Source organism: Podarcis tiliguerta (genome assembly GCF_965153285.1).
Source record: "Podarcis tiliguerta genome assembly, chromosome: 2".
Taxonomy (NCBI): domain Eukaryota; kingdom Metazoa; phylum Chordata; class Lepidosauria; order Squamata; family Lacertidae; genus Podarcis; species Podarcis tiliguerta.
Genome location: NC_139535.1, coordinates 116,503,922 through 116,521,784, shown reverse-complemented (window position 1 = coordinate 116,521,784; position 17,863 = coordinate 116,503,922). Strand labels below are relative to the sequence as shown.

General features: G+C 48.8%; 1 protein-coding gene across 2 annotated transcripts; it reads right to left on the bottom strand.

Moving 5' to 3' along the window:
* Nucleotides 1-336: 336 nt before the first annotated feature.
* MYL6 (myosin light chain 6) lies at nt 337-14,608 on the bottom strand. 2 transcript variants are annotated; one of them, XM_083428122.1, is made up of 7 exons: nt 14,401-14,579; nt 14,040-14,067; nt 8,726-8,869; nt 7,448-7,621; nt 6,165-6,242; nt 5,396-5,435; nt 337-655 (listed from the first exon to the last, which is right to left on the bottom strand). In XM_083428122.1, exons 1-6 carry the CDS (start codon nt 14,401-14,403, stop codon nt 5,407-5,409), a joined length of 456 nt encoding a protein of 151 aa, XP_083284248.1. In that variant the 5' UTR covers nt 14,404-14,579; the 3' UTR covers nt 337-655; nt 5,396-5,406. The 2 variants fall into 2 exon arrangements, with proteins under 2 accessions (XP_083284248.1, XP_083284249.1); XM_083428123.1 differs by lacking the exon at nt 5,396-5,435 and having other exon boundaries at nt 14,401-14,608.
* Between the last annotated feature and the right edge of the window lie 3,255 nt (nt 14,609-17,863).

The following is a 17,863-nucleotide window of genomic DNA, read 5'->3' as shown; positions in this document are numbered from 1 at the left end:
AGGGGCCATCGAGTCCAACCCCCTGCCAAGCAGGAAACACCATCAGAGCACTCCTGACATGTGGTTGTCAAGCCTCTGCTTAAAGACCTCCAAAGAAGGAGACTCCACCACACTCCTTGGCAGCAAATTCCACTGTCAAACAGCTCTTACTGTCAGGAAGTTCTTAGTTAAAACTTAGTTCTGTGCTACTAACAGCATTTTTCTGTACTGTTCCTGCCAACACAATTCAAACTGTCTCAGATGAGTATAGGTACCAGAATCACAAGAAAAACCCTCTTTGAAGATCTCTGAACTCCAGCAGCCACTTTGGTTTTCAAGAAGTAACACGGCACAGTGTTAGTAAGACATTTTTGGGAACAGTTTATTAAAGCAACCAAGAGGAAATAAGCTGAACACTTCTGGAAATAAAGTGATGCAAGACAAGCCAGCAGTTTGCTTCCCTGCCCTTCAGGAACACCCCCTTCAGACAAATGTTGTTTTCTTCCTTTCCTTAGCCCTCGCCTCAAGGACTAAACCAAGAGGTTGGAGAAAGAGGGAACCAAAAGTAGTTTCAGACACAGATAAAAAGGCACAAACATTTTAAGGATAAACTGGAAGAGGTTCTCGGGAGGAGCTAGAGGTGATCTTCAGCCACTCAGAACCATCCGCACCAACTCTGCGAAGAGAAAATAAAGCCGATGTCAGAAAGGCACAAACAGAACACGTAGGACCAGGCTAAACCTACTGGGGGGAAATGGGACTTGCCAGAACGGGGGAATCCATGGTTAGCAATGACAATGAACAATCTTTCCACTAGATGAGGAGCTTTCCTGTCTTTCCTCTACACAGCAGCCTTTGGCAACTTGGTGTCCTCCTCCTGCTTTAGGACTACAACTTCCATCAGCCCCCAGGATCACAGTGAGGCTGATCAGAGTTGTACTCCAAAACATCTGGAAGGCATCAGGTTGGTGACAGCTGCTGCAGAGCTACGTGCCGTAGTGTACGTTGGAATTACGGAGGAATAGCACAAAGCTAATTATATCAGCTGCAAGAAAGGCTAAAACTGGTGTCCATTTTCTTTGGATGCATAGATGGCTTTTGGTCACAAAATGAAAAAGGCTAGCGAAGGAAACAAACAAACAGCCTAGTTTCCTCTCTACTCCCTTCCCAACAGAGTTTTGGTTAAAGCCAGTCCCTGCCAGCAGTAGAGGATCACACAAGAAGTCCCACCCCCCTCTCCGGCACCAATGTCCTGGGGGCTCTATCTATGACCCACCCCAGTCCCACTCACATCTGTTAACGAACACTTCTAACAAATAATTTAATCAGGAAAAACAACTAGAGACAAGGAAACAAGAAGGCCACACGGCAGAAGGAAGTACGGCCAGTTCTAAAACTAGTTGCCAGGCATCAGAATTCTGGAGTTGAACCTATGAGGATGCTCTGCTTTCTGCAGAGTGGAAAAAGTTGGAGAGACACTCAGCTACAGCAGAGAAAGGACTCAGCTTTCCGACTGAGCCTACCTAGGCAGAGAAGAGGGGCAGGCAGGCAGGCAGGCAGGCAGCCACAGCACAGGCCCTTAAAGAAAGACTGTCCAATTAACCTTCAGTTCCAGTGGAAACACTTCCAAGAGGGCAGGATGGGGGCTGAAGAGCTGGAGGGGTTGCCATGCACCCTGTACCCAATGAGAGCAGCTATGTGGAAGATTTTGCCCCCCAAAATGAAGAACTGGATTCCCACAATTTACTGCAACTTTTTGTGGCATGCCACAGAACCCAAACTGCTTTTGTATTTAACATTGAAGAAAGGTGATTTTTTTCCTATTTAAGGTTGCATGTATTCTGTACAGACTCAGAAAACCACTGCAATGTGTGCTTAAAAAAATAAAAATAAAGCAAGACTAGACTTCACTGTTCAAAAAGGTGAGGGAAGGTGGCACACTGTTGTTGTTTTTTACTGGGCTTCCCCTGTTGCTCAGCTGTACAACATCTCCCTGCTTCAGTCTCTTTTCTTGCACTCCCTGCAACCTCAATTCTTGCAGAATTTAAGACAAATCCTTTAAATGCATGCACTGAGGGAGAGCTGCACCACTAGACCAAAATCAGACAAACATACTTGCCCCCCCCCAATGACTTGAAATATAAGGATTTATAGTTTTATCATCATGATCTTGGTTTTTTTTTCATGCTGTGTGCCCTTGAGGACAATGGGGTCTATAGGTTTAGACATAAGGCTTCATTCAGAGAATTATATAGCTCTGCTATCTCAGAAGAGTGACTCAAAATACCACCTTCTATTATAAAAACCAACACCATGTGAGGGAGGGAAAGGTTTGTAGCAGTACTGTGAAGACAATCAGCTCTAGCCTGGAAACCACAAGACTCTTCTCAGACTGAGGCTGCTACAGGCAGGTGCCCACATTGGGGCTGCAGCCAAAGCACCATTCCAGACCCAACAACCAGCAAACCAAGACAAGTTTGACTAGAAGGCTTCTAGGCAGGCTCACATTCTACTCTGCTTCAGTACAAAAACAACCCACCATGCCCCACCCACCAAAAGTGACAGCATCCCTGGGCCACGTCATTTGCGACGTCTGCTGTTGCCACTAGTGCATGTTCTCTCCCCACGAGAGGGAGAGAAAGGAGCCTAAGCAACCAGACCTGGAGCGAGGAAAAAGAGCATCCCCATAATTGGGCTGCTTGCTAGCCTCATCCTGGGATGGGAGCCAGGGCCCAAAGAGGAAGACAGGTAAATGGGCAGGGACGTCTGGTGGAATTTGGGGTGTCTACTGAAAACAAGCGGGAGTGCACAAGTGCAAGGGAACCCCAAAGAGCTGTCACAAAAAGGAGCAAAGGGAGGGGTAGAGTGGCTGGGACACCCCCCCCTCCCACTTGCTGGAGGTATTCATGCAAAGGCTGGACAGACATCTCTTGGGGAAGTGCTAACTCTGTGTCTCCTGTGTCAAGCAGGGAAACAGACCGGACCAGGGAAAACTCTGACCTTCTGCATGTTGCTGAACTGCAACTCTCCTCAGCCTCAGCCAGCATGGCCAAATTCAGCAACTGGTGGGCCAACAGGTTTCCCACACCTGGACCAGAACCTGGTCTCCAAGGCCAGCTTCACTTTTTGAGCAGAAACACAGACTGAAAATGTCCCCAGTCTCATCTACAACAGTATGTGAGGCAGCATCTACGTGTTCAGTCCACAAGCCCTACCTGTGGGCAGGTACAGATGCAGCTGGGCCAAAAGGAGGTTGGGCACCTGTGCAAAGCCCTTTGCGAACACTGACAATTAGCCAATTGTCAGCGCCTGCAAAGCGTGATGCCTTTTGACTACGCAGATGAATTCAAAGCCTGTGGACCAAAACAGGACACCTGCTCTCACTGTGGTAGGGAAGGTAAAAGGTAAATGACCCCTGGACAGTTAAGTCCAGTCAAAGGCGGTCCTTCAGGCCGAGGGAGCCGGCATTAGTCCAAACAGCTTTCCGGGTCATGTAGCCAGCAGGACTAAACTGCTTCTGGCATAACAGAACACTATGACAGAAGCCAGAGCGCACAGAAATGCTGTTTAACTTCCCGCCACAGCGGTACCTATTTATCTACTTGTACCGGCATGCTTTTGGACTGCTACATTGGCAGGAGCTAGGAGAGAGCAAGGGGAGCTCACCCCGTCATGGGGATTCAAACCGCCGACCTTCTGATCGGCAAGCCCAAGAGGCTCAGTGGTTTAGACCACAGCGCCACCCTTCCCCTCACTGTGGTATCACTTGTGAACCACCCTGAGATCTAGGGATGAAGAGCAGTATACAAATTTAACAAATAATAAATATAGTATCAGGCAAACTGACAGGTGGGAGGGCCCAAAGCAAACAGGGAAGGGAAAAATCTGGCCAAGCAACCAGATCCAGATCTCCACACCAAACAGAAAGGCACGCCCCAGTCAGTGTTCAAAATTCCCCAGGCGCCAGGCATGTTGTGACTGGCGTCAGTCCAATTTCGACCATGGGGAGAGATCTCTGGGTGCCAGGTTGGCAACGGACATCCCCATCTGGCTGGCCCCTCCACTTTCTTCAGCAGAAGAGCTTATTTATTGCATTTCTATCCCACCTTTTTTCTCCAAGGAGTACATGGTTCACCCCCCACCTCAGTTAACCCCTGCAAAGACCCTGTGAGGTCGGTCAAGAGGTTGAGCAAGGTCACCCCGTGAGTTTCAGGACAGAGGAGGGACTTGAACCCTGATCTCTAGTCCGACACTAACCACTACACCACACTAGCTTCCTAGAGTACTTCTCTATGGGGCAGCTCTATAAATTAAGCAGGTAAATAAATATTGGAAAAACAAAATATCAGAGAAGGATCCGAAATATTTTCCTTGAAGCTTGAATTTTATTCTGGACTGTTTTATCTGATGTTTTAATGTAAACTGCTTTTTCCTTTAAGAAATAAAGCATTAGATTAGATTAGATTAGATTAGATTAGAAATTTATTTGTCATTGTCCGTATATACACAGTATACACAACAACGAAAATCAAACACCCACCCAAAGACCGGGTTCACATACACATTTGCACGTACCTCCAACACTCTCATTCCATTCAGACATAATCTATAAAACATACATAATCCAAAATATAAAATGACCTATTAAAGGCATAACATAACCTAAACCCTATCTCATTCCTTCCTACTCCCTGCTTGCTATTTCTTACAACTGGCCCTGAGATCATTATTTAGTGCAATCAGAGCTCTTGGATAGAAACTATTCAGAAGGCGTGTGGTTCGTGTTTTCATTGTCCTATATCTTCTGCCCGAAGGCAACAGTTCAAAGAAGTTGTGAGCAGGATGGGTGGGATCTCTCAGGATATTGTGTGACTTCTTCAAAGTGCGATTATAGCAATGTAAATAATATATTATTAATAATAAATCTTAACTGCAAAAAAATGGTGCCTAGGCATTCCACTGTGGCAACCGAAACCTAGGTTTAAGGTGCCTTTTGGCTATTAGCTTATATAACTGAGTTTCTAACACTCGCCCTCAACAACTGGGGGGGGGGGGGGGGACCACAGGTCCAAGTTTGTGACTCTCATCACTGTGACAATTAAGCTGCTCCTCCTGCTGCTGCCACCGGCATCCCTACCCCACAACTGTGAGGTTACACAGGCACAGTCTTGCTTTAGCCAGCCAGAGCTGCCTCATTTCCCCAGACACCCTTGCTGAGATGACAGAGAGTCAGCTACATGCAGAGACATGCTGGAAGATGGGGAGAAACGGAGGAAGATGCTGAACAAGAAGGATGGGAAAAGTAACAATAAAGAGCGCCAACAAAAATATCTTCCTTTTTTTTAGGTCAACAAAAAAAAGGAGGCTGTTAAAAATATATAAGGTATATAATAAGGTAGGTTTGGAGGAGGCGTACCCCGTTCGAATTCACCCTGATAAGATGTGTCTCACAAATGCTGTAGAAAGGAAGAAACATCAAAATTGATCAAAATTGATCAAACAAATGAACAAACAAAACTGGACACATGGACATAAAACACACACACCCCGGCCCATTGGAGGCTCACATACACAGTACCACCTTAGGAGATCTTGCGGTCTTTGCGAGTTGCTATCTGCACAACCTGCCTGAAGTGCTCATGCAGTCAGGAGAGCCTTTGCTGCAAAAGACTCCGTCGCAGACAAGGAAACCCACCCCCGCCCCCCAATCACCCCAAAAAGCTAAAGGGCACACATCACTCTTTCCGACTGAACAAGTTACCTACAGGCTCCCCATGACGACACAAAGCAATGGAATGCAAGCATGGCAGACGTGAACCCTCCTGAACCGCATCGCAGGTGTGGATGGCTGGGTGTGCACACATATAATACAGAAATGAGGAACGAGGATGGCTCACTAGACGAACCAAAGGACAGGAGGGCCTGCGCAGATGTCACACACACCCAAGTCTCCCCAACTGCATACCTGCATAGTGTTAGATTAGACCAGAGCTCTGTAGGTAATGTTCTCTTCATTTAGACATGAGAAAATGTCTAACACAAAGAAGCGCCAGACCAGGCGCCATATAGTCACGCCAACGCTAAGCTCTTCCTCATCTATCTAGCACAGAGGAAGGTGGCAGGGCCCCCTCCTGGCAAGACCAGTGCACAGCAACAGAGAAGCCACCACCACCTCTGTCCCTCACCTTCATAGTTAATGCAGCCATTGCTGTCTTCATGGCCGGCCACAAGCATCTCTACTTCTTCCTCGGTCATCTTCTCCCCTGCAGGAAAAGTAGGTTGAGCTGAGGAGGTTTGGCTAGGTTGCAAACCCAGGGAAGACCCAGCAACACCCAGTGGCATAGCGTGGGGGGTGCAGGGGGGGCCGGCCTCAACGGGGCGCTCACACTCCCAGCTCTCTGCCCCTACCTGGTTAGGGGGCGCAAATTACTTGCCTTGCCCCGGGTGCTGACAACCCACGCTATGCCACTGGCAACGCCCTTAACAAAATGGATCACAAGCAACAAGCAGAACACACCCTGGTTTAAAGAGTCACAAAAAGGAAACCTGGGCAAGTTAGTGGGGGGTGGAGATGAATTACTGGCTGGCGTGACAAGCAGAACTTTTGTACAGACTACAAATGGAATGCAAGTTTGGGAAGTCAAGTAAATGTTCACTGGAACATGAACAGCCACCTTCCAATATTGTATTGCAATTAATGGGGAATGTTCAAGAGGTCCTGGGGGAAAGACACCTCTGAGGTGGAAGGAGAAAACGATTCTATGGAAGAGGCAGCCCTCTTTGTGAACTCATCCCACTAAAGGAGTCAAGTGACAAGCTCACTTTTGATCAGGGCTTCTCTCTCCTCTAACAGGGCATGCATGGGCCCAGCAAAAATACTCAAGGACTGGTGCACCCCAATGCCCAGACAACACACAAAGGGGGGGGGGGAGATTGTGTTCATAGCAATCTGCTGCTAATAACCCAAGAGCTTCCATTCTGAAACAAATGGGGCAAGCGATTAAAAGGGAACACTAATTTGAAAAACCAGTTTCTTGTATCCTGATCACACGTGAGGATCGCAGCAGTCTCCCATCCATGGGTTTGGCCAAGGCCATAGACGCTTTGCTGCAGGAATTCTGTAGCATTGAATTCTTCCACACTGCGCATGCGTACACATACATATACACACACACACACACTAGGAGAGATGACTGCAATCCAGATACACAATTCAAGTTCCAAGCAGTTATGCATAGGACTGCAGTATAAGAATTCCAGCTACTTTATTCTGCAAGATCGACGTCTATAAATTAGAGAGGCAGGTGTTTTTTCAGGTTCTTTCAGCACTGTACCCAATTTGGGACCACAGTACACTTTTGAAAAGCGTCTGGAGAACCAAGCAAGTCAGGAATGAATTCTCTCAGCTGCCAAGCTTAGAAACAGCCAGGCAGCCCCCTGAACGTGACCAAGTCTTCTCCAGCCATACCTAGGGTGACAAGCACATGGCGTATCTCTGCTCCCATGACCGTCCCGTTGCCCTCCTTGTCGAAGACCCTCAGGCCCTCCACATAATCCTCAAAGCAGCCTTGATCCTTGTTCTTGGCAATGGTCTGCATCATGGGCAGGAACTGCTCAAAGCTCAGGGTCTTTGCATTCATTTCTGTGAAAAGAGCACAAAGCGGGTGGGGAGACAAGGCATCATAGACGGATTGTGGCCCCAGAGGATTGGGTGGGTAGTCTAGACGTTTCCCTCTCTCGCTTGCTCCTTTTCTAGGCTGGCCTCTGGCCTTCAGAACTTAGGGGCACTAAGATTATGAATGCATGGCGTGAGAGAAAGCAAATGGGGAGGTGGACATTTTCCCTCTCTGATGATACTAGAACTCAGGGACATCCAAACGAAGCTGAATTCCAGAAGATTCAGGGCAGCCAAAAAGAAGCACTGATTCAGCCAGCACAGCCTTTCTCAACCTGTGGGTCCCCAAACGTTGCTGAACTACAACTCCCATCACCCCTAGCTAGCAAGGCCAGAACTCAGGGATGATGGGAGTTGTAGCCCAACAACATCTGGGGACCCACAGGTTGAGAACCAGCCCAGCACATCATTAAACTAAAACTGGTTCCCACAAGTTTGCAGTGACAGCCACCAACATGGATGGCTCGAACAGGGGATTAGACAAATTCATGGAGGATAAGGCTGTCAAGGGCTCCTGGCCACCCAACGGCCTGGGTCTCCCCTGTGAGGAGGCACTTTGCTTCCAGTTGCTGGAAGGCACAAGTGGGAACAGAACTGTTGCGATCAGGGCCTGCTTGGGTGCCCCCGGGAGTACTGGATGCTGAAATAGATGGGTGACTGGCCTAATCCCGCAGGATTCTTCTTATATTCTTAATTCATCCAGGTGCAGGATCTGTGATAAAGAATAGCTGCATTTTGTGACCTGTGTAAGTTCTAATAACAAATTTGCTCATTTTGTTGGCGAAAGTAAACAAAGAGCTGGGGCACCAGCGGCCCACACTCTTGCACTGGGAGTCTTGCTCAGCTGTCTCTGAGTTGTGGGCAAATGACCAGGCAGGTTTTTGTCCACACAATTGCTAGCCTAATGCATATAAAAACTCTTTTTTAAAAACTAGCAGCCGGGTTTGCAGGTTCTACTATAAAAGCTAAGTGGTCTCCGTTTAAACCACACACTGATCTGGGACCTTTCACTCCGGAGAGCACGGAGACCCTTTGCCCCCCAAAACTGCTCCCGTAAAAGAGCCCACTCACCATCGCTCTTGGGGTTCCCCAGAACTTTCATGACTTCAGCATTGGTAGGATTCTGGCCCAGGGCTCTCATGACATCGCCACACTGGCTGTACAGGATCTTCCCATCTCCAGTTCTGTCAAAGAGCTGGAAAGCCTCCTTGAACTCTGCAGGGAGTCACAGAAGGCGAAGAGGTAAGACGCAAAACAATTGTGGGGAGGGAGTGGACAAGCCACCAAACCACATATTCCTTTCATATCCTCCACCCCCCCAGCATAAAACTCAAAACAAACCTCAAGATATGTATTTCCTAAAGCAAAGGCCATATCTTGTGTCTCCTTTTTTTAAAGACAGCCTACTTGCACCCACACAATTAACCCACATATTTTCAGGCTACAATAAGATGCCCCTTCCCTAGGCATGAATGCCACCGGGCACAGCGGGACTCTCCCCTGCCTGCCTGCCTGCCTCCTCCGGCTGGGAGCGGGGGCCACGGCACACGCGCCAAACGTCACTCCCCCTCAGGATGACACCCGGGGCAGGCCACACACCCCTTCCGACACCACTGCTTCCAGGAGCCAGAATTCAACCTTCCTATTAACCAGGCAGCTAGATAATCTTCCATTTAAGGCACAGCCGGTTTCTTCACCAAGCAGGATCTAGTTTCTTCAGGCACAAAGAAACTGGAGCCTTAAAAAGTAACAAGATCTGTATAGAAAGACGAGGACAGACAAGAAAGATCAGAGAATGTGGCTATATACCCCAGAAAGACAGATAGATGGATATTTGAGGGGGGGGGGAGTGTCTTGGTAGCAACAAGGGGTGCAATTGCCTGGCAGCACAATCTCTCCTCTTCTCTCTCCACATGCTATTCTGAGGGTCTCGTCCCCCCAAGTCAACTGGGGTTCATGAGGGAAGGGTAGAAAGCACCATCGCGCTAGCAGGAGTCCATGCGCTGGCTCCTGTTTAGTTGGATCCGGCCTAATTTTATTCGGCTCTAAGAAAATTAGCTTCCATAGCCTACAGTACACTTGGGTCAGATGCTGAAAAGACTGTGCCACTGTACAAGTAGCAGAGTTTTAGAAGAAAATGGAATCTGTAGCCCCTGTTGAGTCCACCTTTATCAGATCTTGCCCTGCCCACCTTGGACAGCCAAGCTGATGTCACCAATGCAATGGCCAGGAAGGTTAACAGCACTCAAGCATTAATTTGTTTGTATTCCTATTTCATTACATTTGTGCCCATTAGCAGCTTCTGTTATCAAGATCTCATACAGAATATTAATAATTCCATGTGCAGAGGTGAAGAAAGCTGGGTAAGTTTGAGAACATTTCTGGAGCTGTATGAAGTCTAGTTGCCATAAGGACAGCTCATGAACCACCTGAATAATTTTTCACTTTTAAGCCGAGGGGATGACATGGGAGGGAGAATGCGATACACATGCATCCAATAAACTGAAGATGCCAAGGAGTGGTTTCATGGCCTTTGAGCACTCAGCTATGGCCTCTCCTAATTGTGGAATGCTTTTTCAAAAGCTGCAAGCTTACACCTACCTTGAAATAATTCCAAATTAGACTACTGCAGCGTTACAACATGAGGCAGTCCTTGAAGACTACAGAAACTACAACAGGTGCAAAAATGCAGTCGCCAGAATGCATACAAACCAAAACTATTTGACTCATATTACAGCAATCTCCACTGACTTGTTGGTTCAGACTGCAGACCACCATATATAGCTGCTGCTGCTGCTGCTTCTCTCAGGCCAGCTCAGCTCTCCAGAGTGGGGCAGGAGTCAATTTTGGGTCCACTGCCAATTGTGGGCGGGAAACCACTCTCCCCAAACACTTGAGCACCCCGCTGCACCCTGTTCCCCCAGAGCATATCTTGAGGCCGACAGAGGGTGCCCCCGTCTCTGGCAGAGTGCCTTTTACCATAGAATAAGAGCACTTTGCTCCTAGGGAAGGGAGAAGCAGCAACAACAGGATCCAGAGGCAGCTACAGCTTCTGGAATTCAGATGGGGGGGGGGCTTGCTTATGCGAGTTCCCACAAGACCCCTAACAGCAGAGGATTTTAATGTCCATACTTAATACAGTCATACTTTGGGTTACAGACACTTCGGGTTGCTTGATTTCGGGTTGCACACCGCGCCAAACCCAGAAGTACTGGAACAGGTCACTTCTGGGTTTTGGCGCTTGTGCACAGGGGCTAAATCGCGCTTTGCGCATATGTAGAAGTGCCGAATCACAACCCGCGCGTGCACAGATGCGCAACTGCAGGTTGCGAACGTGCTTCCCACACGGATCACGTTCTCAACCCGAGCGTCCGCTGTATATAGCTGTATGCAAGGGTACACCAGTGGGACTTAAGTGGTAGCAAATCAGGGTGTGGGGAGGAGACAAGAGTCACTCAGGATCAGCTATTAAGATTTTCGCATCCTGCAGTGCCTTGTCTGCCCTTCCCAGATTGAAGACCTGTTTTAGAGAGATTATCCCCACCCGCTTCCAATGATGCTTTTGCCTAGCCACAAATTCCAAAGCAGCTAATTGCTCTGGACGTTCAGCTGAAGATGCTTGCGTGTTTATTACCTCAAAGCCTCCCACCCAGCAGGAAGCGCCAGGGTCACCCCCGCCTTTGGAAGGCTGGCAAAGGACTCAGCCCAGGACAACTGTGGCAATGCCACCTAGGCTAGCAGCAGGATCTCATTTGTACCAGACAAGGATTAGCAAAGGGGAAGTGTGTGACCCAGAGACAACCACAAGCCTTGTCCTGCTTGGCAGAAGGTACCAGAAAGGATAATCACGGCCCGGATGAAGGGGGTGGGGAAAGCCGCAGCTCAGGGATGGAGCATCAGCTTCTGCCTACAGAAAGTCCCAAGTGTGAACCCTGGCATCTCCCTGTCCCCTTCCTGAATCCCCGTAGAGTCACTGCCGGTCAGTGTAGGCAACCCTGAGCTAGAAAGACCAAAATTCTCACCCAGCGTAAGGCAGTTTCCTATATCCCTAGAGTTTCCTCTATCACTCTCTTTTCTGGAGCCATTTAGTGATTGTTCACTTTTAAACCAGGAGGAAAGGGCACGAATGTTGTTCTTTGTTGGGGGGGGGGTATTTTATGCTCCCCCACCCTCCTTTTTTCTAATATGTGCAGAGATGGTGTGATGAAAGATACACATGCATCCAATTAACTGGAGATGTCGAGGATTGATCTTAGGGCCTTTTACTTGCAAACACTGAGCTACAGCCTCTCTCGATTCCGGAACACTTTTCCCAAAGCCACAAGATTATACATGTCCAGATGAGACTGCTGCAACATGTAGCACATAAGGCTGCCCTTGAAGACTGTACAGAAACTGCACTAAGTGCAAAATACACAGCCAGAATGCAAACAAGCCCTCGGTCACTAGAGCATGAGATTCTTTATCTCAGGGTTGTGGGTTTGAACCCCATGTTGGGCAAAAGGATTCCCGAATTGCAGTGGGTTGGACTAGATGACCCTTGAGGTCCCTTCCAACTCCACAATTCTATGACTATGATTCGAAGCAAAAGCAATTTGTGTCCTATTACATCAAGCCATCTGAACTGACTTGTGACTTAGTTCCTATCCCAACAATTGGAAAACCGAATTGTTGTCACTGCAGCTTAGTTTGCTTTGTTTTATGGTAGAGCTGTTAACTTGGGGTTTTTATTGGACTTGGTCTTCTGCAATTTTTTATACGGTTACCTCTTTATTAAGGAATTAAACGTTCAAGGAAAGAAGATTATAAATGCTTAGAAATAATAAACGGTGACACAGTCTATAATAACAGAAGATATGGATTTTAAATTATTTTAACTGTTATGTTATTAGTTTTGAGTTTTAGTTTTAGTGTTCTCAGTTTATTGTACCAAAATGGTTGCAAAGCACCTTGGGCAAACACAAGGCAGTAAATAAAACATTTCTCCAAATAAAAAAGGAAGTTCAATTTGTAACACGAAGCACCTGGGACATTAGTTGCAACTAAACTCCCCTCAAAACTATAACCAGCTTGGATCAAAAATCTCAGAGTAAGTCTAAAATTAGGAAAACCACAGATCCCCTTGCCGGCCTTAGTCTCAAATCATGCACACACAAAACATGCAAGCATCAGCTGCAACCCTGGGGGGAAGGAAACTTTGGGGTTCAGAGCTGCCAGGCAGCTGCTCTTAAATGCACAACTATATTAACACTAATGGAGCCTCCCCGCTTGCTTCCGACGGGGATGTGAACTAAGCTGCTGCTGCTCGGCCCCCCCCCCCCCCCGGACCTTTAGAGCTGCAAGACTCCCTTGCCAAGAGGAATCTCTCCTCTTTGCCTCCGAGCGCCTGGGATCCGGGCTGGAATGTACCAATGCAGCAGCAGCAGCTCCCAGCCCGGGCTGCTCCGAAATGAGTTTCTTGCCCATATAAGGAAACCAAGAGCACAGAATCCCGGCGCCCATCTTTTGCTCGTCCGCTCCTGCAAACCGGGGAGGCAGCCGCGGGGGGGCCAGGGGCTTCCTCTTGCGCTGCCCGCGGGAAAGATCCCGCCCGGGCTGAAGTCTGGCCGCCTGCCGGGCACCAAGCGCGCGGCGCAAGAGGAGGGAAAGCAAGCAGCCATTTCCCCCCGCCTTGCCCAATCGCGCATCCTGCTGCTGCACAACCGGAGAAGCCGCGACCGGTTCCTCCTGCTCCGGGAACGGGCTGCCCGGGTCAACGCGCGCCCCGGCGATTCCCAGATCCCGTCGGCGCGCAAAAGCGGAGCTGGCATTTGCCCCGCGCAGCGGCCGGGAGGGGATCGGGGTGGGTCCTTTCCCGAACCAGGAAATGCATCATGCAGGAGCCATCAAGCGGGCGGCGGCGGCGCCGACCTGAAGTCCAACGAATTCCCATGCAAAAGGGTTGGGCCGGGGGGGGGGGGACAACTTTGGAGAAAGGCCCCATTCGAGCAGCCGGCTTCAGACACAAACACACACACACAAACCTAGCTTAACAAAGCTCAAATACACAACTCCCCGCGGGAGGGAGACACGGAAGGGCGTATTAGCAAGGAGGCCGGGAACGTGTTAGTTAACACGGGGCTCGCTTTTGTCCACACACGAACTCACCATTGCGGGGTTGTGATGGAGAGGTGGGTAGGAGGGACAGAGAGCAGCTAGAAGGAGAGAGAGGGGTGGGGGAAAGAGTCATGAGCCCCAAATCAGGCTCCTAAGCAGATCTAGGGCGCCCACGGTTAAAACCTTAGGATTTCGACGTTTAAAAATGAAGCCCTGGCCCGCCGCCGCCCTCGGGGTACCCAAGTGGTGCCCAAAGTGGGAGCGCCCAGAAAGAGATGCGGGCACCTACCGGCGGTCTGGTCTTCCGAGAAGTCACACTGCGAAGGAAATCAGAGAAAAGCCGATTACTATTTGGGAGTGGCGGAGAGAGAACAGCAGCAAGGAAGTTCAGGAGGCGCGAGAGAGCGCATTTCTGCCCGCAAGGACCCCCTTGGCAACTTCTGGGGCGCACCTGGACTTGCTGCTGCTGCTGCCGGCTCCCCGCCGAGCCCGGCCATCCCCCAAGGTGACCCCCCGCGGGTCCTTGGCTGAGAATAAAAACAGCAGTCCCCAGATCCAGGTCCCTTGCTTTGGCTGGATCCTAACCGCACAGCCTGGATCCCCCCCCCCCGCCCCTCCCGCCGCGCTCAAATCTGCCACAAAGCACCCACCATGATTCGGGCTGCTGGCAGTTCCTCTCGCCTGGCGCTCTGACGCTTCCCTCCTTCCGCCCTGAACGTGTGCAAAGTCTTTCTGCGGGTTGGGCTCTGAGGTCAGCACGCAGGCACTCGCCCCCGATTGGCTGGCGAGCAGCAAAAATGGATCGACGTTATGCTAAGCAGAGGCTGCATTTTTCAAGAGACAGGAGTGGGCGGAGTTCCCCCGATCCCTCCTCTCCTGTGCAAAGCTAGGAAGGAAAGCACTCGAGCTTTTTTGCCTATAGATGGGCTGCTGAGATGACAGTCTCGCGGGCGGAGGCTGTTGCCTTAGAAGGAGCTGGTGCATTGCATGCTGGGAGATGTAGTTCATTTTTTACCCCCAAAATAAAAGAAAACATGATGTCTGCATGTCTGAGCTGTAGTTCTGGGTTACTGGGGATTCAACCAGGCTGGGTAGATGCAAAAAGAGAGCCAGACTCCTGAAGCAGCGTAGAAGAGGAGATTTTTGCAGGTGTGGCTTGGATAACGAGCCACACCTGCTGAAATTCTTCCAGACAGTTGTTAAAGGTGCAGAAGCCCTGCTTTCTTTTCCACCTGGCCACCTTATTTAAGTGCAAACTGCAAGGTGCTTTGCAGTGTTTGCTTCATCATATTTCCTTACATGTCAGCAATGTGTTATTTATTTTTCTAACTAATACACAGTTTAATACGCATCAGCATGGCCAGGCACCTGCCAAGGATCCAAGGACTGAGGACCTGTCATAGGTGGTGTGATGAGCTGGCCCTGCTCACCTGATCTCCAGTCAGTTGCATTGCAGCTGCTTACCGGGGGGGGGGGGTGAGCTGGCGCAGTGCAAATGCATGATTGAAGCCAATCCAGGATTCCTGATGGTGTGTTTGTACCGCACCAACCTCCCTTCTGCCTCAACCCTCTACCTCCCAGTAAGCAGCAGAAATGTTACCTCCCAAAGGTCAGGTGAGCAGCAGCAGCAGCGCCCCACCCCACTTAGCAGAACTGTTGCCCTTGACGGGTCGATCAGAGAGATGCAAAGTGTTTTTCCCCAAGGCTAAGCAGAGCATCCATGGCTAGGCTGGAACTGGAACCCAGCCCAAGGCTGGCCTGATCATAAGATAGGCTGAAGGTCCCTGCTTTGGGTGAGTGGAGCCTGAAGTTCAATGCAAGAGGGGGGATGCATTTGTCCGACTCCAAAATATACTGCCCCGGGGCCCTAACCCTTCCCTAGTTCTTGCAGAATGTGTTTCATGTGACAGAATGAATCCAGGAGCTTTGTAATAACAGGCCATTTAATCAACCTGAATTGTTTGCATTAACCAGTGAGGTGGCCTTTCCTGTGCTAGGGAGAAAGCAGTCTCTCCCACATTATGGAAGCCAAGCTAATACAAAAGAGAAGCCTTTTATGGTCTGGGTGTTTATACTCATTCACAAAACTCATCGGTCCAAGAAAGGATATTAATCCACTTTGTCACTGGCGAAGTGAAGCAGAGTGAAAATGGTTAGATCTTGGGGGCAGTGAGCTGGAGGTTGGTGGAGGGCAAACAGTGAGGTGAGAGTCAAGAAAGCAAGTGGGACCTTCCCATAAAGAAGGTTAGGTATGCCTGGAGTTGCTGTTTCCTGAGATGAGAAGCATGGCAACCATGCTGTTTATCTGGGGAAGGATCCGGTTTGATACTGATTTTAAAGTGAACCTAATTGACTGTTATGTACTGAGTTGAATAGGATCCAAAATGCAGCAGTCTGATTGGTCCTAGAACAATGCAGCAGTATGATTGGTCTGCAGGAGCCACCCAATCCAGCTCCAGATGGAAGTGAATCCACAACCTGATTGGCCTACAAGAGAATTCTGGAATTAGCCAATCATGTGCAGCCCATTGTGTAAATAATGTACCAGTATATAAAGCATTTACTTTGGGGGAACATTAATTCCTCCTCACCACTATGAGCTGAATAAAGACCATGAAATCCACTCTCGACTCCGAGTATATTTCATTCACACTTCCCATAATGGTACGTGAGCTGTAACGCAGCCTTCAAAATTCACAGTTCTGTGGAATTTGCTTTGCAGTCTTCTAACCAACAACTGTTTTAGAAAACATACATGTATTAACATCAAGTGTGCAAATGCATATATCATTAATAATATTAATGATAATGCAGCCTTCACCATCTTGGTGCCCTCTAACTCTCTCATCAGCCCCAACCAGCACAGCTATGGAGGGCACATGGTTGGGGAAGGCTGACCTAAGGTATGTTACAGGGCCTTCTTGTTGAGCTGTGATTCCGACTGGAACATCAGAGCCTCTCCAGCAACAAAAGTCAAATCTCCAGGGCACACATGCGCTAAATGCAACACATTCATACAGCTCATATATCAGCAGGCCTGGCTGTGTACTAATGTGTTTCATCTGCGCTAATGAGGCCAGAGTATTCCCTGACGTGGGAATGGCCTTTTCTTTTTAACCTCCTTGAATTTGACAGCTTGTCGTGAGTCTGAGCAAAGTGCGATTTGATGGTTCTTCTGCCATCGCTAGAGGATGGGGGTCCAGAGAGGGTGACGACACATTGAGTGGCTGTTTATTGAGGGGACAGGGAGATATTGCATCCTGCTATAAAAATTCCAAGTCTGGTTGTGACTTTCCATTTGCAACGCTTAGAGGCAAACTGCTTAATGAGAAGTTCCCTTGTTTTGAAGAGGACTTAAATACTTGCAAGTAAATATGATTGGGGTTGGAGCCTTACCGTGCAAGTCCTGAATGGGGGCTGGCTGGGGATATATGTCAGTGCATCACGGGGGGAGTGGCTACAGATGTGCTGCACACATATCATAAGCCAATGTGTTGACAACTCCTTTGAATCTTGGGCTTAGTGTGGATATTGAATGGCAACAGCCGGACAGATCCAAATGCACACGTTTCTCTTGTGCCACTTTAAATATTTATTCTGGGAAGGGAGAGGGGGTCGGGCAGATAAGCCAGTGCCAATTGTATTCATTACCCTTCCTATGCAGCCATTACACACACTTTAAAAATATTATGTGTGTATTTTCTGCAAGTGTTGCAGATGGACAAAATACACCAATGAATCAGCACAGAGAGGAGAAGCAAACAGGAAATATAGAGAAGGAATACAAGGAAAGGGGTGATGGTTCAGACCACTGAAAGAGAGAAGCAGGGAGACCTAAACAGGCAGCTACTGGACATAAATCTCAAGGGAAGTCCTCCTGAACTCATGTCAGGACCCAGTGAGTTCAAACCAGGACAGGGAATGCACCTTGTTGATCCATTTACAGAGTGGAAGGTGAAGATTTTTCATTTTTGTTGAAGTACCAAACACAGGGCTACCCCAGTTCATGCATAGTCCATAGTTCATAGCCTGACAGGAGGTTCCATGTAACAGGGGTAAAGGTAAAGGTAAAGGGACCCCTGACCGTTAAGTCCAGTCACGGACGACTCTGGG

Coding starts and splice junctions, on each gene's coding strand:
- MYL6 (XM_083428123.1), bottom strand. Junction 8,870..14,039: donor CTCGGAAGACCAGACCGCCG/GTAGGTGCCCGC, acceptor GACTCCCTGCAG/AGTTCAAGGAGGCTTTCCAG. Junction 656..6,164: donor TGGCTGCATTAACTATGAAG/GTGAGGGACAGA, acceptor TTCTCTTCGCAG/AGTTGGTGCGGATGGTTCTG.